General features: G+C 44.9%; 1 protein-coding gene across 2 annotated transcripts in view; it reads left to right on the top strand.

Annotated features, from left to right (window-relative positions):
* Positions 1-2,998: 2,998 nt before the first annotated feature.
* Positions 2,999-22,410, top strand: part of OTUB1 (OTU deubiquitinase, ubiquitin aldehyde binding 1) — a 28,806-nt gene continuing 9,394 nt past the window's right edge. Inside the window, exons 1-2 of one of the 2 annotated variants that reach the window (XM_061606934.1) lie at positions 2,999-3,081; positions 22,288-22,349. In XM_061606934.1, coding sequence (XP_061462918.1) covers positions 22,320-22,349 — 30 coding nt within the window. In that variant the 5' untranslated portion in view covers positions 2,999-3,081; positions 22,288-22,319. Of the gene's footprint in view, positions 3,082-16,292; positions 16,464-22,287; positions 22,350-22,410 lie in introns of those variants that run through there. The other variant, XM_061606933.1, reaches the window with a different exon arrangement.

Raw genomic sequence — 22,410 nt, forward strand, 5'->3', positions numbered from 1 at the left:
GAAAGGCTGCCCCAGAGGGTTCAAAGCCCTTTGATTTCTACTTATTTTTCTTGTTTTTAAAATGTCAGTAATTCAACAGCAATAAACACACATTATTTATTATTCAAGTAATTATGGGTAACAATTATCACCAATATCCTCACTATATATTTAAAGCAGTGTTATACCACTTTAAACAGTCATGGCTTTCCCTAAAGAATACTGGGAAGTGTAGTTTATTAAGGGTGCTGTTAGATTCCTGTTCCCTTCACAGAGCTACAATTTCCAAAGAGGGGTTGGTTGTGCTCAAATACATCTCTGCTCAAAGCGGTTGACATATATACGTACCCAGGCTAAATGCAGTCATGAAATGACAATACATAATAAAAAGTATAACAATATAACACTAAAATAATTAACATACATAAGTGAGTATAAATGTAAAGCACACCAAAATGTCAACTAAAACTCAATATTCTAAAGTAATACATTAGCTTCGATCTAAAAACACCTTCCAAATTATGAAGATTCGCCGAGCTGAAGGGTAGGATAAGGTGGATTTTATTATTTATTTATGGAAACAACCACCTCCTAATGGCAAATAACAGACCCCATCTGCACTATATAAAGTAATACCATACCCGTTTAAACAGACATAGCTTCCTCCCAAAGAATTCTGGGAAATTAGTTTGTGAAGGGGCTGTTAGGAGACACACCCCTTTGTTCCCTAGGAAGAGGTATTGATCATTAAACCACTCTGGGAATTGAAGCTTCATGAGAGTGAATAGGGGTCTCCTAAAAGCTCTCAACGCCCTTTACAAACTATAGTCCCTCCCTATCAGACTCCTCCCATGAGAAGCAATAATCAAATGAAAAGTTAGGCTGGCTTCATTCCTATTGGCCAGGCTAACAGCAGTCTGAATCTGATTGGGTGGGGTGAGCAGGGTATTGCTCTTAAATACTACTTATACAAGTGCCTTTTTTTCTTTAGGTATCATTTTCCAGCAAACTATTCAAGCAGTGTGGTTTCTAAGGGAGTTTTATGTAAGTGGATAATAGTCTTTATGGAGGCATATCTGACTTTTAGGCTGCAATCCTGACTGTATATAAGATGCACTGATTAACAATGGGACTTACTCCTAAATAAATTGGATTAGAATGGAGCCTTTAGTCTCCCTCTGAGCTGGTTTCCTGAAATGGAAATTGTGATTTTTTTTTTTTTGCTTATTATTGCATGGTGTATTGTTATAAAATTATATGTATTTTAGCTGATTCCACCCCCACCCTGCTACTATAGGCTGCCTTAGAAAAACACTATACTGAAAGGTGATCGGGGTGTAGTTGTACAGGGTCTCACAGGGTTTTAGACCCTTTACTTTTTTGGGAGCAGGGTCCCTTTCCAGCATCCGAGGCAATCCACATGAAAGGGGAATGTGTTAGCCACGGAGAAGGGCCTTCTAACATGCTTCCTTGTCCTTGCTGATTGGAGCCAACAGTGAAAGGTGGTGAGTCAGCCACTGAGAAGACTCTTCTTAGTAGTTAACACTCCTCTTTCATGTTGATTGGCTCCTAGGGAGGTCTGTTATTGTGGGAGAAGGCATTGACAAGAATCTCATTCTCAACCTAGCGGGGGGGGGGAAGGATGGGAGGGGCGTGGCTGTTACTATCATGAAGGGACCCTGCACTTCTGAATTTGCCACTACACTGCTGAAGGTGATCAGCAAACGTATAATTGTAATCTGCTCATCTCTAAGGTGCCTTGAGACTAATGCATCTTCTCTTCAGAAAGTTAATCAGCAGTGATGTAACGGGGTTCTCTGCCCCCCTCATTTCTTTTTTAAACAGTTTTAAGGAAATTGGTGAAGGTAGTTTTTATGTTGGCAGAGTATTCTCTCTTACTTGGAAATCTTAAATGATTCTGCAATGCTCTGCACTGCAAACCTTTTAGAGGTCGTTGCTTTTTAGCTGAAAACGAGTTTTGAGTTCCCTGCATATTAGGATCAATTAACCGGCTTTGAAAGTGCATTGCCTTTAATTGGCAGCAGGGGGTGTTGTTGCATTGTTCTGCGACATTCTCTGGTTAAAGGAACACAACCTTTGCTTTAGTGGGTCACCTGTCTATTAAGCAGCTTGGTATTATGATTCATTGCATGTTAGGTTTTTGTTTATATAGTGCTTGATTGTAATAAAACCTCAACGTGGCTCCATGATGCAGCTCAAGGCAGCATATGTGGGATTTCTAGGCAGTCTTGCATCCAGGTTCTATCAACACGCAGACCAGCTTTGCATTAGCAAGACCGCTAGATTGCATGCTTCTCAGACCCTATCCCTGGGATTTAGTCTCTTTAATAGTAGTATAGTGTGGTAGGAAGTATAGCACAGTGAGACGAGTGCTATTGTAGTCAGGTCCTGCACATAGATCAGAAGTAGGAAAGCTTTTTCATCCTGAGGGCCACATGCCATTCTGGGGGCCACATGCCAGTTGTAAGTGGGGCCAAAGTGCTTGGAGCAATGGATATACATTTTACCTTTGCACAATAGACTAGTTTCTTCACATTTGCACATTCCTCTCTAGCCTTTGTTCAGGCCATCAAAAAGCACTGTCAGCATTCAAGGACACATTTTAGCAAAAAAACATTCAGGGATGGTGTGGAGAGGAGCCAGTGAGGTATGTGGCCTGGGAAGAAGAGGAGTCATTTGAGGAGAGTCCTGTGGGCCAACTAGAGAGACCTAGAGGGCCACATTTGGTTCTCTGTCTGTCCCTGCCATAGGCCTCTGACCGGACACAGACTGAGGTGCTGGACTAGGTGGGCCATTGGCCGGATCCAATAGGGCTCTCCTGTAGGTAGGAGTATTCCTGGCATTAGCATGTGACCTGCTGGTGCCCCCTTAGCATATTTTTTGTCCCTTCTGGGTCTTGCAAAAGAACTCGCTCACTCTTTTATAACAAGGTGATAACTGCAATGGTGTTTTTCTTTTGGCCTAGCATAGTAAATGTTTGGAAAACTTCCTTCTCTTTTGGAAAGCCTGACTTCCACTCCTTCCCGTCTCTTCCAAGCAACAAGAGAGCGGTCACAGACGCCTGGCCCAGGAATCAAGATGGTGAGTAGCTCTCCTCCTGATGATCGTAGTGCAATGGCCTGGCTAGCTCGTGTCTCATCTGGTACCTTCCACGTTCTTCACCCTTGGGTCCCCAAATCATGATCGATTTATTTCTATACCGCTTTGTGGCCAAGGCCCTGCAAAAGCGGCGAATGGAATCATACTGATAAAAATACATTAAAATCACAGTAAATGCACATTGTTATACAATACAATAAATCAATGAAAGTATTAAATAACAAAAACAACAACAACAACACCCAACCCAGGCACACCATAAATCACACTTTCTACATTCCTGAGTTGCATTTCTGGTCTCCCCACAAATGCAGCTGCCATCCACAACTGAGAACCCACACAACAAGCTTCACCTTGGAAGCAGCTTTAGCTGTGGCAAAGTTCCTCCAGGGCAGGGTGAGCTGGCTGGCTGGCTAATCCTTCTGGATCCTCAGCAGGCTGCAGTTCTCCAGGTGCAGGAGCAGGTGTAGTAAAGAAGGGCTGTGGAGCCTAAAGATGGTATTCGCCTCCCAGCCAGCAAAAGTCCTATTACTGCTGCCTGCCAGATGTTGTTGGGCTAAAACTCCCATCATCCCCAGCCAGCTTAGCCCAATGACCGTGAATGATGGGAGTTGTAGTCCAGCCAGCAACATCTGGGGACCCAGGGTGGAGGAACACTCCAGGAAGTCCAGTTCCCTTGTTCTGAATAATATCCTGGGCTAGTGACTTCCCCGTATCAGTATTTGCATATAGCACTGCTGTTGCTTGCCCCAATTAGAGGAAAGGCCGGCAGCTAAATCAGACGTGGGTTGCCTTTTTCAGCCCAAGGGCCTCATTCCCTTCTAAGCAACCTTCCGGGGGCCACATGCCAGTTCTGGACAGGGCCAGAGATTGAAGTGGCTGGGGCAACTAATGTAAGTTTTCCCTTTGTGCAGTAGGCTAGTTCTCTCTCTCCCGCCCACCCCCTTTCTCTTCAATCCAGGCGAGCACGATCAGTGTCCAGCCAGCAAAAACACTCAAGGAGGATGTGAAGCTGGGCTAGGGAGTGATTGTGAGCTAGGGGAGAGTTCCGAGGGCCAGCTAAAGAGGCGTGGAGGGCCACATTTGGCCTTTGGGCCTAAGGTGGCCCACCCCTGGGCTAAATGCTCACTCCTGTTTGTTTTTTGTTTCCTTCTGCTGTGCCACCTTCTCAAGGATGCCATTTTGGGAGCCAACACTGCACACAGTGACAGTAATGGTTCAGTTCATGACAGCCCGGATGGTCTTCGAGCAGTCCAGACCCCTCTGAGGAGCCTGCAAGAGAAGAGGACCATAGAAGAGAGACTGGGAGTGTACTGTCCCCTGCCCAAGAGGCGGGAACCCCTTGGATTCTATATGGGCAGGCCTGTCCCTCCCAAAGTAGACTGTTTCCGAGGGAGGAAGCCCACGTCGGCCAGCCAAGGCTGAGTCTTCTTCCAGTCCTTTGGTGAGTCTTCCCTTCCAGTCCTCTGGGAAATGTCAAAGGCGTGGATAAAGGGAAAGGGCCATAGCTCAAGCTGTAGTTTGTTAAGGATTTAGAGCTACAGTTCCTAGCACCCTTAACAGACTACGGTTCCCAGGATTCTTTGGGGAAAGCCATGACTTGTGACATAAAAGTGCTTTAAATGGATGTTGTGGATGTGATCCATACATGTGGTTTTCAGACAGTCGCCCATCCAGGCACTGAGCAGGCTGGCTTAACTTCAACATACCATGTTTGAACTTGATGCTGGGCATTGGGAACAGGGCTCTAGCTCCGTGGATAGAGCATCTGCCTTGCATGCAGAAGGTCCCAGGTTCAATCCCCGGCATCTCCAGGTAGGGCTGGAAATGCCTCCTGATTGAAGAGCTGGAGAGCCGCTGCTTATCAGTGTACTGAGCTAGATGGGCCAACGGTATGACTCTGTATAAGGCGGCTTCTTATGTTCTTGCCTGGCTGTAATATGTCCGTGAACTCTGTTTATGTCTTTTGCTTGCCTAGACAGAGGACAGAGAGAAGCTAGCCTATTGCACAAAGCTAACATTTATATTGGTTGCTCCACCCATCACTGGAATGTGGCCCTTAGGAGATCGCCCAGGAGGGAATGCGGCCCTTGGGCTGAAAAAAGGCCTGGGTTAGAATGTCATATGAGGACCTGGTTCAAATCCCCACTCAGCCAGGAAATCCACTGGGTGGCCTTGGGCTAGTTGCTGTTTCTCTGCCTAGCCTACCTCACAGGGCTATTGTGAGGATAATCTATTAATTTTTATTTATTTATTTAAAATATTTCCATCCCGCCCTTCTACCCTATAATAGGGCACTCAAGGCGGCTTACAAAAATAAAATCAGACATGTACATAATAAAATTGTAAGCAGTAAAATCGCAAAAACATTAAAATACATAAAATACAATCGAAATACATAAAATACAACATATATATACACACATACACACACACACACAGACATATATACATATATATATGGATTGGTACTAAAGGGACTACAAAGGTAAAATTTAACACAGAAGACATAAAATCAGTGTCAGGCTCTAATCTAGAACATAAGAGCCTCCTGGCGCAAGAGCGCTCTCCCCTCCTGCTGTTTCCAGCAACTGGTATTCAGAAACATACAGCAGATCACAGCCATCATGGCTAGTAGCCATTGATAGCCTTTTCCTCCATGAATTTGTCTAATCCCCTTTTAAAGCCATCCAGGTTGGGGTGGGGGCATTGCTGCCTCTTGTGGGAGCTCGTCATGTACCCCACCCTTAGCTTCATGGAGATGCCATATAAATGCAATAACAAAATTACTGGCATTGAAACCCTCTAAGGGTCAGTTTCCTCCCTTGGGCCTCTAGAAGCCAACTCTTAAGGAGGAAAGGGTGTGTCTTTTCTGTTAGTGGGTATGTACCGAAATGCACATACATGAGCACTAAGGTGCCGATGTGCAGTGCGCAGCCTGCCGCTTCTCTCACTGCAGCTGCCAAAGTATGTTTTGAACAGTTGATAAAATGCTGTCGGGCAACTGTTTCCCGCCCCCAAATATATTTTTAACCAAAAAGAACAAACAGTTTTGGCTTTGAAATCTGTGTAGGACAGTCTGTTGCAGAGTGAAGTGAATGCAATCAAGCAGTAAAGAGGTTTCAGCAGCGGGTAAACGCGAAAGAGTTGAGGCTCATTAAAGCGATCCTGGATATGAAAATTGAGGCTTTGCCGAGGTGGGCCTCTTCTCACGTCTGAAATGACAGAGGCATGTTTTTATGCTCACCGAGACACTGTGTGTGTGTATGGGGTGGGCAGTTCTACTTCACAGTTTTAGGGTGAATTAAGATTTGGGGTTTTTAAGCAGAAATGCCAGTTTTTCATAATGCTAGAACTCGTGGACTTCCAATGAAGCCAGATGTTGGCAGATTCAGGAAAGACAAAAGAAAATTCTTCACACCAGGGCTGTGGAGTCGGAGTTGTGGTGTCAGAGTCGGAAGCAATTTTGGGTGGAGTCGGAGTTGGTAGAAATGTTCCGACTCCGGCTTCAAAATAAATTTTGACTGACAAATTTTTAAAAATATAAATTCAAAATGTCAAAGAAGCTTCCCGTGAAGTCAGCTGTAGTTGAGCATTTCACCATAACTCAGGATGGAAAGCATTTTGTGTGTCAGTGTATGACACAGGACCCAGATGAAGACAAATGCTGTGATGCCAAGATCAGCGCATATTCAGGCAGCGATAAAAATGCTCCTACGAGAGCTTCCAATTTAAAAAGACATTTACAGCCTTTTCCAGGGCTGTGGAGTTGGAAGCAATTTGAGGTGGAGTCGGAGTCGAACAGTAGAAAAATAGAGGAGTCAAGAGTCGAAGGTTTGGCGTACCGATTCCACAGCCCTGCTTCACACAATGCATGGCAAAGTATGGAATTCGCTCCCATAAGAAGCAGCGATGGCTGCAAATTTGATGGATTTAAAAGAGGATTAGTCAAATTCATGGAGGATAAGGATTCTGTATATCAGTGGCTGGAAACTTCAGGAGGGGAAGGTGCTCCTGTGTTCAGGTCCTGCATGCGGGCTTCCCATAAAAGGCATCTGATTGGCCACTGTGAGAACAGGATGCTAGGCTAGATGTGCCACTGGCCTGATCCAGGGCTGCTCTTCATACGTTAATAGGGCCTGTTGGGGTATGTATTGGGATGGAAGTTCTTGTGTCACTTGGCTTTTCAGATATTGCCAGAGCCGTAGAAACATCTGCTGACAACTCTCATTCTGAAGCAATAGCTCACTGCTGGCAAAACTTGGGTTCTTTTATACAGGCATGGAGGCTGCCTGCTGGAGAGTGACGTGTGCCTAAACGAACCACTGGGCTTGACAGGATCTTGGGGCATCTCAGTGGTGACAACTTCCTGATTGTGCTGATGTATGGTTTGGGGCAGCCAAAGATTTATCTCAAATTACCCCTCAAATACTTTCATTGAGTTTGTGTAGAGCTATTGAGGACATCTAATTTGTGTTGCTGTTATTTCTTTTGGGGGGGGGGTTGTCAAGCGCCAGCTAGGCCAGGGTTGAGGAAGCAGCAGCCCTCTAGGTGGTGGTGTACTTCATTTTCCATCAGCCCCAGCTAGAATGGCCAATGGTCAGGGAGGATGGGAGTTGTAGTCCAACAACTTCCGTGAGGCCTAAGGTTCCTCAGACCTGTGGTAAGCCATGATATGCGGCTGGTGGATTTTCTTCCCTTTCTTTCTTTACTGCCCTTTAACGAACGGTCACAAGGCAGTTTACAAATTAAAACCAGCATAAATACATAAAGTGAAACATTGAGGTCACATCCACACAGCACAGTGAAAGCACCTGATTTCCCCCAAATAATCCTGGGAACTGTTGTTTGTTAAAGGTGCTGGGAATTGTAGTGCTATGTGGAAGTACACTTCAGTTCCCAGGATTCTTTGGGGGAACTCAGGTGCTTTACATGTGCTTTAAATGTATAGTGTGGACAATGGTGGCTGGGGCCCAATGGGACTGGTAGGGCGGAAGGCAGGGAGCCCAACAGTAGGTGGAGCCAGAGCCAATGACAGGCCAAGGAGCCAACTAATTCTAGTCTTGTCCCTCTTCCTCCTCCCTGCTGAGTTCTGCAAGGGCAACACTGAGACTGAGGATGGAGGCAGCTGCCAGGCAGAGCCACCCCCTAGTTGGATGCAAAAAAGAAGGCAGGCAGAAGTGTGTGGGGGGAGGGCAGAACTGAGATTAGTGGGGCAGTTCCTCACTTGCCCTAATGGATCAGCCTCCCCTCCACTGAGTGTGGACGTGACTTGAAACAATTGACTGCATTTGGCTTAGTTACCAGGACGCAGAGCTTTGCAAGCCCCAACGGTCAGATGATTATTGGGGCTTGCAAAGCCCTGTGCATGGGGCTTTGCAAACCTCCTTTCAGTCCAGCTGTGTCTTTACCTGCCCCTTAGGTAACCCAAATGGGGAGGTCCGGTGACCCTAATGAGGCCCACTGGAGAATCCCCACCCCCAGCTCAGTAGATCTGAAGTCATATGCAAGCTTCTAATGGTGAAGCTGTTTCTTTTTTGAATGCCGGGATTTGCTCTTTATTTGTGGAAGTACGTTCCTTCTGATCTCATGTATACTTTGCTTGCTGCTGCAAACGAGTACTTTGGCTTTTCTCAGTTTTAAATTGCTCTATGCCTATGGAGTAACTGATCTGTGTCTTGAAATGTCAAGTTTTTCTAACTGCCCTTCTAAAGATTCCTCCCCTGCCCTGAATTTTTTTTTGTTACACTTTTGCTGCAATGCTAATGTGGCAAGATATGGTTTTTTTAATTTTTCAGAATGATCTAATGCAGATAAATACGTATTTGGCCTTAACAGCACTTAAATTCTATATTTGTGTGTTTTTTAAATTTCACTTCTGTTTCCATCCAAGCGTCGCTTCAAAGAAATCATAGAACAACCAATTAAAATACACAATTTGCAGAGGGGGAGGGGGAATTGTCAAGCGTTTACCTTTTACCATCTGAATAAATGTTTACTAATTACAGGTAACTCTGCATTAATCTCATCTGACCTCCTGGTTAATATGGGAAGGAAACATTCTGGAGGGCTTCAAGTTAGCTGTGAATAAGCAAATTAATGAGTGCTAATGATGGTGCCGATCTGTTGCAAAACCAATTAACGCAGATTTGAACGTTGTTAGAATTGTATTTTTTTATAAAAAAAGCATTCTTATCTGTTTTATGGAGGAAAAATGGGGCTTCATACTTTTTGCAACATGGAAGATATTGAGCAGATGTGTGGGTTATCTCCCATAAAACTGGAGGATTGTGCCAGCAGCAGCTACGTATTGCAACCTCTAGGCCAGTTGTTAACTTGCACACCTTTTAAAACTCTGCGATTAACAATATATTGCAGATATGTGAGGCGAGAGGTGCTCAAGAAGGCGAGGCTGAAGCCTCTTCTGTTTAACATAAAGGCAGTATGGTGTAGTGATTAGGCAGTATGGTCCAGTGGTCCAGTGTGTAGGAGTAGGATTTTCAAAATAGGGTTGCCAGGCATCCAGTTTTCACCTGGAGACTTTGGATTTTTGGGGTCCTCTCCGGGTCTCCTTAAGTCACCTTAATCTACAGACTCTCAGCTTTCATTTTAAAAAATCAAGTTTCTAAGTGGTCTGGTTTTCGAGATATACACCAAAACGTCAGCTGCCGCCTCCGCAATGTCTGTTAAATAAGCTCGTAGCTGGCTGCTCTAACCCCATCCTTTCAGGTTTGTAGCCAGTAAGTGTTGACCTCCAGGCAGTACCAAGACCACATTGCAAGGCCTTAAAACTGTTCTTTCATAAATTGAGCAAGTATATAGTTTTCATTCCTTTTCTCTCTTGTGTGCAGAAGTCAAACGAGATTAAATTTTCCTGGGCTGTTGAAGAGGGCAGGGTTTTGAAAATCTTCCCAATATGAAGCTTTAATCCATTACTTCCGTTTCTGGGAATAAAGCTGCAGTGCTAATCCCACATACCCAGAGTAAACCCCATTGAATTCAATAGGACTTACTTTTGAGTAGACATGGTTAGGATTGTGCTGTAAATTAATGGGATTTTTGAGTGAACATAGCAAAGAATTGTGTTTGTGTTGTAAATCTGTCTCTCCCCCTCCAATCTTATTTTTAATTAGGCAGGGCTTACATAGGTATCACTGCTTTTATTATGTAGGAAACTAATACTGATTGTTTTTTTAAAAAATGTTCTGCAACGGCCAACTATTTTGGGGGGGGGTGGGGGCTTCCCAACAACCCTGTGAGCTAGGGTTGGTGACTGGAAACCAAGGCAGCTAACAACAAGAAATAAATCCCTTTAAAATCCAATAACCATTAAAACAAGTATAAACAGTTGCAAAACAGCTTAAAGTAGCATGATTCTGAATTTTGGGATGGGTGAGTGAAGTTTCTTATCACTTAAGATTGCAGTTCTGTGCATGCTTCCCTATTTGAGTAAGCCCCATTGAATACATTGGCACTTGCTTCTGAGTAAACAAACATAGGCTTGCACTACAAATATCTTTACAGGTTGTGTAAATAATAAACATCTTTGACAGTTATGTTTATATAAATATTTTTTCATTTAAAGCACATGACTTCCCCTAAGGAATCCTGGGAAGTGTAATTTCCCCCTCACACTTATAGTTCCCACCACCCTTAACAAACTACAGTTCCCATGATTCGGTGTTGTCATTAATGTATTTCAAATGTGTGTTGAATGTGCTTAAATGAATGGTGTGCATCTGCCCTAAATATGATGTGCATTCATTAGTGAATTGAAAATAACGATCTTAAAATATATTCTTTTTGAATAAGTGGAAGGGCTGTGGCTCAGTGGTAGGGCATATGCTTTGCATGCAAAGGTCCAAAATTCAATTACTGGAAAAGATTATTGCCTGGAATCCTGGAGAGCCAGCGCTAGTCCATGTCATCAGTACTGAGCTAGATGGCACCAAATGGCCTGAGTAGGTGTAAGACAGATTCCTTTGTTCCTAAAAGTAGAAAGAGACCCAAAGGCCACAGTGGCTCCCAACATTTATTTATGTATTTTATTTACAACATCTTTATTGTAAAAAATCTCAAAGAAGTTTACAGAAGGAATTAAAACAATAAAATTATTGGCAAAACCAGTTAGACAGATATTTAAAAACATGCAAAATAATAAAACCAACAATGAGCTAAAAACAGATAAAAAACACAATAGCTTCTACATGCCTGGGTAGACCTGCCTAAACAAAAATGTTTTTAGCAGGTGCTGAAAAGAGTACAATGAAGGTGTCTGCTTAATGTCAATAGGCAGGGAGTTGCAAAGCATAGGTACGGCCACACTAAAGGACTTATTTCTTACAAGAGCAGAACAAGTACTGTGTGGCACCTGTAACATGGAAAGCACACCTTGAACTTGGCCTGGTACCAATTCAGCAACCAGTGCAAATTTCAGAGCACAGATATTATGTGCTGACAGGGTCTCGCTCATGTCAGCAATCGTGCCACAGCATTCTGCACTAATTGCAGCCCCTGAGTTAGCATGGGGATTTCTGTCACCTTGGCTGACTAGCTGCTAGGATTTTTTTTAGTTTTGATTTTTGGTTAGGAATTCTGACTGGTTGTGGGATGCTGAGTGTTCTGCCTTACTCATAGGAATTTTGTTGTGGTAGGTATAGCATTTAGGAAATCATCACTGTCTTTTGTTTTTTTTCTATTTGCATTTCATTTACCTTTAACCAAACTTCCTTACATCCATAGAAGCAACAACAGTGGTTCCAGGCATTCAGCTCAACCCCCTTAAACCCACTGATGATGCACCTTGTTGGTTGCATGACGGTTTGTTTCTTGCCCAATAGTAGGAAAAGAGAATTCACGTACTGGGAAGTGTGGCTGCAATTGTTGTTGATGTTGCCAATCTGCTTGCTGCCTGTGAGGTAGACCAAACCATGTGTGTTTTCTCTCTGTCAATTATTACTCCCTGGAATTGGGTGGACTGTCAAAGTGAGTTTGTAGCAGCCCACAGATTAGGCAGGAAATGGTAGAATATCTTCTTACTCTTACTCATTTCTCAAAACTTTCTGAAGTGAAGGGTCAAATCTATAAAGAAGTTTGGAGCAGCCATGTTAAAAGGTAGGGGTAGGGCATTCCAGGCAGGGGCTTGCCAAGCCTGCTTGGATATGGATATCTTTGCAAAGGATCCCTAGTCAAGCTTTACCAACAGCACAATCCAAACCATATCTACTCAGAAGTAAGTCCTATCGAGTTCTATGGGGCTTAGTAAATGTGTTTAGAATTGCAGCCTTCAGGAGCATCCATCTTTACTCTTTGAGTGCTCCCATCTGACACCTCCGTGACACTACACTCCTTTCTTCCTACAATGGCCTTCTGGTGACTGGCCTGGCCTGAGGGCACTTAAACCCATCTTCCCAGAAACAAGTAGACTAGATTAAATGTTCCCTACCCAGTCTCCATCTTTTAGCTAAACATTTTTAATTTCCAATCAGAGAAATGTTTTTGTTTGAATTGTATGCTCCAAGCAACTGTGGTTGATGCTTAATGTATCTTGCTTAATGACATCACTTGGGCCCACCCCTGTGACATCACTAAGGCCCGCCCCTGAAATCTCAGGGTTTGGGATGCTTCTGACCTGGCAACCATAGTTCAAATCTCCACTTGGCCATGAATCTCACTGGGTGACCTTAGCCAGTTACTGTTTTTCCACTTAGGCCCTATCTGCACCATATGATTAAAGCACTATTGTATCGCTTTAGAGTGACAGTCATGACTTCCTCCTAAAGAGTCCTGGGAACTGTAGTTTGCTAAGAGTTGTTAGCAGACCTCTTTTCCCCTTACAGCTACCATTCCCAGAGTTCCCTGGGAAGAGGGATTGATTGCTAAACCACTCTAGGAATGGTAGCTCTGTGAGGGGAAAAGAGGTCTGCTAACAACTCCTGGCCCCCTTAGCAAACTACAGTTCCCAGGACTCTTTGGGGGAAGGAATATGCTTTAAATGTGTGGTGTGTATGCTGCCTGAAACTTCTTAGAAGAAAGCTAAAATGCTGTTAGGGAGGCAAGATAAACTAACACAACAGAGGGAGAGTGTTCGTTTTACCTTTTCAAAAGGGACCATACTCTGCCTTTATCTGGGGGGTCTTTAACGTTCTGTAAGGTTTTCTGCTAAGCTATTTCCTCCTTTCTCTTTCTAATAATTCTGTGCAGCCATGAAGCAAATGCCTCTTTGGATAAGCCAACAGTCAACTTCTGTTACCAGCAAGACCTGCTATTGTACTTGGATGTTCGGCCACATTTGGGAGCATCATGCTGAAATGTATTTATTTGTTGTCGACCAGGCCCCACCTGTGCTATACATTTAAAGCAGTATTGTATCACTTTAAACAGACATAGCTTCCCCTCAAGTACCCTGGGAACTGTAGTCTGTTAAATGTGCTGGGAATTGTTAGGAGACCTCCTTGTTCCCCACACAGAGCTCCATTCCCAAAGTGGTTTAACAATCAAGTCGTCTTTCCAGAGAGAACTCCTGGAATTGTAGCTCTGTGAGGGAATAGGGCGTCTCCAGCACCCTTAGCAAACTAGAGTTCCCAGGATTCTTTGGGAGGATTTCATGACTGTTCAAAGTAGAATAATAGTGCTTTAAATGTATAGCGTATAGAAGGATTAAGTTCGGGCACTGAAGTTGGGTATGTCTTCTGTCCTCCTTCCATTTCTCTTGTGGTTCAACACTTAATTCATTATTATTTTTGTAATAAAGGATATGAAACCTCTTTGGGCTTTTGTTTTAACCTTGCTTATTTTATCACGGTGGTGAGAGAAATGACTGCTACTCTCAATCTGTATGTATTACAGCAGCTTTCACTGGATTGTTTGGGTTGGTTCAAATGGGAACAAATACGTGATAAGCATGAATCGGACGGCAGAAGAAAAAAGACAAAATATACTAAAACTGGTACTAGCCTGGCACGGAAAAGATAGCACGTGCAGCAAGGATAAGAGTGGGGAGCCTTTTTCAGCCTCAGGGCCATGTTCTGAACAACCTTTGCAGGGCCACATGTCAGTGGTGGGTGGAGCTGGAGGCAAATGTGGGTGGAGCAACAAATGTAAATTTCACCTTCTTACAGTAGGCTAGTTTCTACCCACGCTCTGCTCTCTTTCTTCATCGATGCTGAGGGCCACATTCAATCCCTAGGATTGAGGTTCCCATCCCTGTGCTTAGGAGAACCTTCCAGTGAACATAGTTCCATAATTTGTGGTAACCTGTCCTGGAACTAGGGATGGGATCCATTGGCCCAGTGCCAACTCTGAAGCATTCTGTCAACCTAACAGGCCGGTATTGATTTGAGTTTGTTTTTTGTCCGTTAGCCACTGTTTTTACCCATCTGTTTTCCCCCCTTGCAATATATATTATTATTGCTATTTTAAAAGAAAATATTGTTATAGTTTGAAGGGAAATCATTGATAAAATTGTCGTTCTTAGAATTGGTATTTTAGAGACGGTTTTTTAAAATAAAAAATCCATTTTTGAAAATAGATGCGGAAAATCACTATGTAAAAATCCAATCTGCAATGGAAGAGAATGAGCAAATTAATGGAAAATTTGGTACCAAATCCAAATTGGGTGGAATTCTAGCATATCCCTACCTGGAACCCTATGAGAAATGGTGAGTAAGAAATCTAATTAATAATAAGTGGGATGCCACCATAGAAAAGGCCCTGCATGTATTATCTTTTCAGGGCCAATCAAGCAATAGGAATTGCGTCACCAGAATGAGACTCGCATCATCAATGATACTGAGAGTCATGCGTCCTGCTGCTGCTGTAGCTATAGTGTTTAACCAGTATCGTAAATGAAATGGGGAGGGGAGGAGAGGGGGGAGGAACACCTCACAAAACAACATGCAAACTTTTGGGTTCTCCAGAACACTTCTTCAGACTGGTCACCAAAATCCAGACCGAAAGAAGAGTTTGCATGCTTTCTTGTAAGACTTTTGTGGTGGTGGTGTCCTTCTAAAGCAGGGGCGGGGAATCTTAGACCCAGAAGGGGGGGGGAATGTAGCCCTCCAAGCCTCTCTTGTCTGGCTCCTGGGACTCTCTGCAGGCCACACACCCTCCTCAACCACATCTCCTACTGGCCCACCTTTACACCCTCCTTGACTGTTTTACCTGGCCAGACTGTCCTTGAATTCTGAGAATGTCTCTTGCTTTCCTGGATGGAGGACAGAGAGGCGTTTGTGTGTAGAAACTAATCTACTATACAAGCCCCAAATTTACATTCACTGCTCTGCCTGCTTTTGCCTCTGGCCCTGACCACTATTGGCATGCAGCCCCTGGAAAGTTGCCCAGGAGGCAATGTGGTCCTTGGGTGAAAAAGGTTCCCCACTCCTGTTACAAAGATCCTGGATTGCATGTAAGTTATATTCAGAGTAGACCTACTGGAATTAAGGGACCTGAGTTAGTCATAACCATTATTTCCAATGGGTCTACTCTGAGTCGGGCTAGCAATGGCTACAACCTATTGTTATTCCTATCCCGACTCCATAACTTTTATTAATCAACCAACACCAGTCCACAGCCTCTTAGGTGTCTCTTTCGATGGATTTGCTCAGGAGATAAAATATTTGGCTGCCTATATATCATACATTGAAAGCACACTCCCCTCCCAAGAATTCTGGGAACTGTAGTTTGTTAATGGTGTTAGGAATCCTACTTCTGTGAGGGGTAAACTGCAATTGTCAGGATTGTGAGGGGAATGTGCTTTTTCAATGGATGAGGTACAGCGGCCTAACGAACCCTGGTGTTCTGGGGTGGACTGTATGGCTCCTTGCCTGTAATTTCCGTAAGCACAAACTGGAGGCGCATGCTGTTTATTATCAAAATTCAGTAAAAATAATTTCAAAAAATTATAATCAACCCACTCAGCCATCCGTGTGTATTGATTTGTCTTTTTTTATATATATAAACAACCAGCAGTGATGCTTTGTGAAGCCATTCCTTGCTCCATTCACGTGGAGAACTGGGAGAGGGTGGGAGGGGCAGAGGCAGGAGGTTTGGCCACGCAGGATGACATCATGGCCGCACGCACGTGCTGCAGGTTGTTATGATGACGTCACAGTTTTTTGTGGGTTTGGTCAGTGGGCAAGAATAGGTAGGCAGGTAGGTTTGGAAGAAGGTGGAGCTCCTCTAATTAGACCGCGAACATCGGGGAGGGGAAAGCGGTTGCTAGGAAGGAGAGGGGAGGAGAAAAAGGGCGGAAAGGAAGTGCTTCCGGTCAAACCCGGAAGCGCTTCTCTGCAGGGTTGCAAGCGGGAAGATGGCGGCGGAGGAGCCTCAACAGCAGCCGGAGCCCCTCGGAGGGGACACGGATGGTAATGGCGGGCAGGGCAGCGAGTTGGGGGGGGAAGTTCTCAGCCCTACTGTTGGAGGGAGGGGGCGCCGCTGCAGCAGCGAAGGTATTTCCTCGCCTCTCCTTGGCGGCTTGCAGCCCGTTACAGTCTCTATAGGAACGGTCTTCCTTCCACCGACACTCCCCCTCCCCGCGCTCTTCCTAACCCTGAATGGAAACGCGCTTCTTCTGTCTCTTCCCCACCCTCCTTCCGCCCCTCTTGCTGGCTAGGCCTCGTGGTCTCAAGCGGCGCTGGGGCCCTTCCGTCTTCGGTCGCCATGGAAACGGAGCGGGGGGCCCTCCTGCCCCGCGCCACCCCCGCTCCCTCACTAGCCTCCCTCTCCTTCCATCTGCCCCAGAGTAGGACGAGTGAGGCCAAGGCCAGGCCCTGATTACCCACCTCACCTGTGTCCATAAGAACGCCCTTTCCCCTCACACACCCCTAGGGGGGAAATCCGCACCTGAGGGAAAAGGGTCCGTTTCTATTTTTTTTTACAATTATCCTTTCCTTAGAGGTTGCACCCTCAAAACCCACTCTCCCCATCAGAGAATCACTATTATTGTTACCGTTTGATATTAAGAACCTGCTAAGAGCCCTTTACTGGATCAGGCCAGTGGCCCATCTGGTCCAGCATCCTCTTCTCTGGCCCACCAGATGCCACTTATGGGAAGCCTGCAAGCTATCGTTGTTATTAAGAGTGCTATTAATGTATCTATTAAAATTAATAGGACTGCAATTCTGTGAGCACTTCTCTGCTGTATCCCTCCCCCCGTTTGAATGTAGTGGGAGTTCCTTTTGAGCAAGTATGCATAGGTTTGCACTGCAAAGATTACTAAGGTTCTTATTTCATTTCTCATGGTATTCAGCGGGAGTGTTGGAGTTGCAACGCCCATCAGCCCCAGGCAGCGTGGGCGATTGTCGGAGATGATGGGAGCTATAGGCCAGCAACTAATGGAGGGCTACAGGCTCCCTATCCCTGGTATACACATTGAGACTGCAATGCTAAACCCACTTAATAGGGAATACACCCCACTGAACAAAGCAGGACTGCTTTCTTCGCAAACATATGCAAAAGTCCAGTTGCACCTGTAAGACTAGCTCAAAACAATTAGAAAAAGCAGGAGCTTCCTTTGACACCTATTTCTGCTAGCGTGACATGTCTGTTGGCTCCAACAATACCAGTGTGTAGAATGTTGAAGAATGGCTGGTTTATTGTGTCAAATGCTTAATGTGAACCACTTTGTTAATAAATGTATGAAGTTGTACCCTCACTTGGCAGGTGGGCACTACACATGAATGAATGAAAATGCTAAACTGCGGTCAAAAGACCACAAATAAAGAAGAGGGATTGTCTGCAATATTCTGTGCACAACTTAAAATGTATATAAATGGGGGGGGTAGGGGAAGAGAGAGAATGTCCAAAAGGAATAGATTCAGACCTGCTGATAAGAACCTTGTGGCACCTGAAAGGTGAACACGTTGTTGGAGAAGCATTCATAGAGTCCGTTTGCTGTGCCTGATGAAGTGCGGTCTGGGCCTCGAAAGCTTCTGCTGTAGTAAACCTGTTCATCTTTAAGGTGCCACTGGACATTGATCTATCTCTCCCCCCTTTCTAACATTTACACATTTTAAAAAGCCTTGTGGCCCCTTGAAGAAACACACAGTTACCTATTTCATCAAATGCTGATTTGGAATTCTTGTAATGGGTAATTGTCGATGGAAGTTTCTGCTCTTTCAGTAAAATCATTCTAAACCTTGAAAGTGTAACTAGGCTTTTTAATGTTTTAAATTCTTACCAGAGACTAACACAGCAAGCCTTGTGTTACCTTTGAGTACTTGGCACAGTACAAGTTTTCTTTAAAAAAACAGACACAAATACAAGTCTATATTCCCAAGGAGGTTACAGTCTCAGTTTTGACACAGGGAAGGAGAGAGAAACGTAATGTGGAATAAAATGTGAAATGAAATGGGAGCATGTGGTCAGAGTTGGGAATGCAGATTGTGGTGTGAAACCAAAGGTTTTGTAGAAATTCTGAGTTCTGAAGGAAGGGAGAAGAGGGGACTGTGAAATACTCAGGTAGAGAGTAACTGACGTAAGGGAAGGGAAATGGGCAGAGATGTTACAACACAAGCCTTTAAATATGGTAGAACTCACTTTTTGCCTAATAGGTTTGCAGCTCTCCCCTCATCACCTTTGTCCTGTGCCTTTAACAGCAGCCTGATATGGGCAGAAATGTAGGGGTAGAAGCTTCACCCTAGCACATTACTCTTCAACCTTGGGTTCCCAGATGTTCTTGGACTACAATTCCCATCATCCCCAGCCAGGTTAGCCACTGGTCAAGGGATCATGGGAGTTGTAGTCCAACAACATCTGGGGATAAAAGTTGAAGAGCAGTGCCCTAGCACACACCCTTTGGCTCCATTCCAGGAAAAGCATTGTTTCTTTTCTGGAGCACCAGCTGCAGAAAAACCCATTCCTGTGTGGTGTAGTGGGTAAGGTGTTGGAACTTGGGCCAGTCAGTGCCTCTCAGCCTCAGAAGAAGGCAATAGTAAACCCCCTCTGAATACCACTTACCATAAAAACCCTATTCATAGGGTTGCTATAAGTCGGGATCAACTTGAAGGCAAGTCCATTTCCATTTCAACTGAGGAAATCCTTCACCAGCAGCGCTTTCATACTTCTGTTTACATCCACCTACTGTGTACAATCCCTCTGTGCCAAACACCCTCTTAGTGTATATTGTCCCTTTGGTAATGGGCTCCTGTTTGTATATATTGTGTATGCATATATTGAATTTTATTATTTTATTTATTTATTTTTAAAACTTATATACCGCCCGACTAGCAATAGCTCTCTGGGCAGTGAACATAGATACAATAAAATAAAATATAATACAAAAACATCAGTCTAAAATCAAATTTCACAATCTAAAAACAGCAAAGGCTAAAATCAAATTACAAACATTACAATCATTAACAAAAAAATAAAATGCCTCGGAATAGAGAAAGGTTTTAACCTGGCGCCGAAAGGATGATAGTGTCGGCGCCAGGCGAACCTCCTCAGGGAGACTATTCCATAGTTCGGGGGCCACCACTGAGAAGGCCCTTGATCTTGTCACTGCCCTCCGGCCTCCCTATGAGTCGGGACCCGGAGGAGGGCCTTCGTAGCAGACCGTAGTGTACGAGCCGGTTCATAGCGGGAGAGGCGTTCCGACAGATATCGAGGTCCCGCGCCGTATAAGGCTTTATAGGTTAATACCAACACTTTGAATTTGGCCCGGAAGCGTATTGGAAGCCAGTGCAAGCGGGCCAAAACAGGTGTTATATGGTCAGACCGCTTCGTTCTTGTTAGCAGTCTGGCCGCCGCATTTTGCACCAGCTGTAGCTTCCGAACCGTCTTCAGAGGTTCCTGCACAATATTGTAAAAATATATTTGGGTGTTGTGGTACTGGTGAGGAATGCAGAAAGGTAGAATTTTTGGTTGGTGCAATGAGGCTCCTCTGCTGTGTTGAGAGACTCCAGCCCTTTACTATTTTTTTAGGACTCTTTGCTGTGTTTCAGAGCCACTGGTTTTGGGGCAGGAAACCTAATAGGAATGCAAGAAGTTGCCTTTGGTCCATCTAGCTCAGTACTCTCTACTTTGACTGGCAGTGGCTCCCCAGGGTTTTGGACCAGGGATGCTCCCAGCCCTATCTGGAGATGCCTGGGATTGAACCTGGGACTACCTGCATGCAGAGCAGATGCTGTACCACTGAGCTACGGCCTTCCTGATGTCACTGGACTCCAATCGTCCTTGACTGTTGGCCATGCTGGGTGAAGCTGATGGGAGCTGGGAATCCAACAACATCTGGAGGGCCATAGGCTCTTTGCCCCTGATATGATGGAATCTTACTCTGCCTGCATTCAGACACCACCCGCTGATGGGGAACCCCGTTGAGGTTATTATTCAGTTAGGCTTTCCATGTGGTAGTCACTCCAGAATGAGATAATCTCTCCCTGGAATAAACTTTCCCCCTTTTTGTGTAAAAAGTGGCAGTTGTTCCTGGGGAGGTTTCCAACTTCGAAGTAGCCCTGCTCCTCTGCTTTTAAGTATTCTGGCACTCAGAAAATTAAGCCCTTTTTGCGTTTTCTTCATTCTGAGAAACTGCTTCCCCTGTGAAATATCTGCATGTCAGGTATGCTGTTTGAGGCACTTGAGGAGGGCCAATAAAGTTGGCAGCTCTAGATGGGGGGGCGGGGGGTGCATGGCAGATGCACCCACAGTGTGGCCTGCTGTGTTCCTTTGTCTTGTGTTTGTGCCTCATTGATTGTAAATCAGAGTTGGAATATTGCTTGCTGTAGCTGGGTTTCTGTGTCAGACACTGGAAAAGTCCCTGAGCCCTAAAATTCCTCCTTCCTGTTGGGGCACAAAAGCGCCTGCCTAGTGATGAGTAGCCAGATGGTTTTGGTTGGTTTTTTCCAGGACCTGGAAATAACTTGATAATTCTTCTTTGCCGCTCCCTTGGATTGGCCTCTGGAGTGTCGACCATTTGACCTAGATTGCACAGGAAAATATATTCAGTTCCCTCTCCCTCCACTTTCTTACATGAGCGTTGCACGTAGCTGCTGTCCTTTGAGGCTACTTTAGCTTGTCTTTTGCCAAGAACATCTGGGGCTGAGTGTTGTCTGGTCCAGTTTTGGGAGGAAGTTCTGGGTAGATTGTGTCGAGTTCTACCTTTCTGTGGCCTGGGAAGGGTTCAGCCCGTAGTATCAACTGCATGGGAAAGGAGGTGGAGTTGTCGTTCCCGCCTCACTGCAGTAGCGTTCTAGCAGGCTGGGAGTCAGAACACCTCTCTGGATGATGTATGATATGGAACGGCCCCAGGTCAGGTTTCCTGATTTTCTGCAGTGTTGGCAGCTGCTGTGAGCGACTAATGCTGGTGTTGCAAAGCAGACAACAGTTCCATGCAGCAGGCTGCCTTTCTTTTTTTATAGAGGTGCAAGACTGCTTGAGTTTCTGCAGCAGCTGGGCTTCTCTCTCTCTCTCTCTCTCTCTCTCTCTCTCTCCCCCTCTCTCTCCCTCTCCCTCTCCCCCTCCCCCCCTTTTCAAATGGATACCCCACTGGAGCCTGGCTGTAAAAGGGAGGAGGGGGCAGCAGCATCGGTTGTTTCAAAAGCATGGTACCCAATGCAGCTTGTCGTGCTAATCAGGCGTGGATGGGCCACTTGTTCAGCGCTGGGGGCTCTGTGTCGTAAACGTGGTTATGGGCACAAGAGCTGTGGCGAAGGTGCGATGGCGTTGCCATCCTTGAACATAAACTAGCATAGCTTCATTTTGTGAGGCTTTTTTTTAAGAAAAGAGGCTTAAGCTTTAGATTTGGCAGTTTGAAGCTGTGTTCTTCCTGCAGTTCGGAAACCATGACCTGCAAATGTTTTTCAAGCGTGAATGTGATGATACAGTCAGGACCATGCGACACTCTGTTTTACGCCAAAAAGAACTGTATTAAATAATAAAAATGAACTCATTGACCCTTGACTCCTCTGCAGACTTCGAAATCAGTTGGAGCTGAAAAGTGTAACAGATTTGGGTCTCTCTCTCTTGTAGTTTGCTGCCATGCTTCTGATCCTTTGACATTTATTATATTTTCAGGTCCTGAGGACTAGGAACTTAGGTGTCTTTTTTTTTTTTTTTTTGTCTGGAGCCATACTCTTAGAACAAGTTCTTATTTTTGTGCTGGAAGGTCATTGTAAACGCTGTCAAGACCAAGCTGGTGTGAAGGGGCCTTTCTCAACTGCTTGATTCTCTCTTTTTTTTCCCCCCTCCCAGGAGTGAATTGCTTGGCCTACGATGAAGCCATAATGGCTCAGCAGGATCGAATCCAGCAGGAGGTGAGCTTTTGAAAACACAAGAGGTTGGCCTGCATGGTCCTGCCTGCTTTGTATTCTGCTG

This window comes from Rhineura floridana, chromosome 22 (assembly GCF_030035675.1).
Source record: "Rhineura floridana isolate rRhiFlo1 chromosome 22, rRhiFlo1.hap2, whole genome shotgun sequence".
Classification (NCBI taxonomy): domain Eukaryota; kingdom Metazoa; phylum Chordata; class Lepidosauria; order Squamata; family Rhineuridae; genus Rhineura; species Rhineura floridana.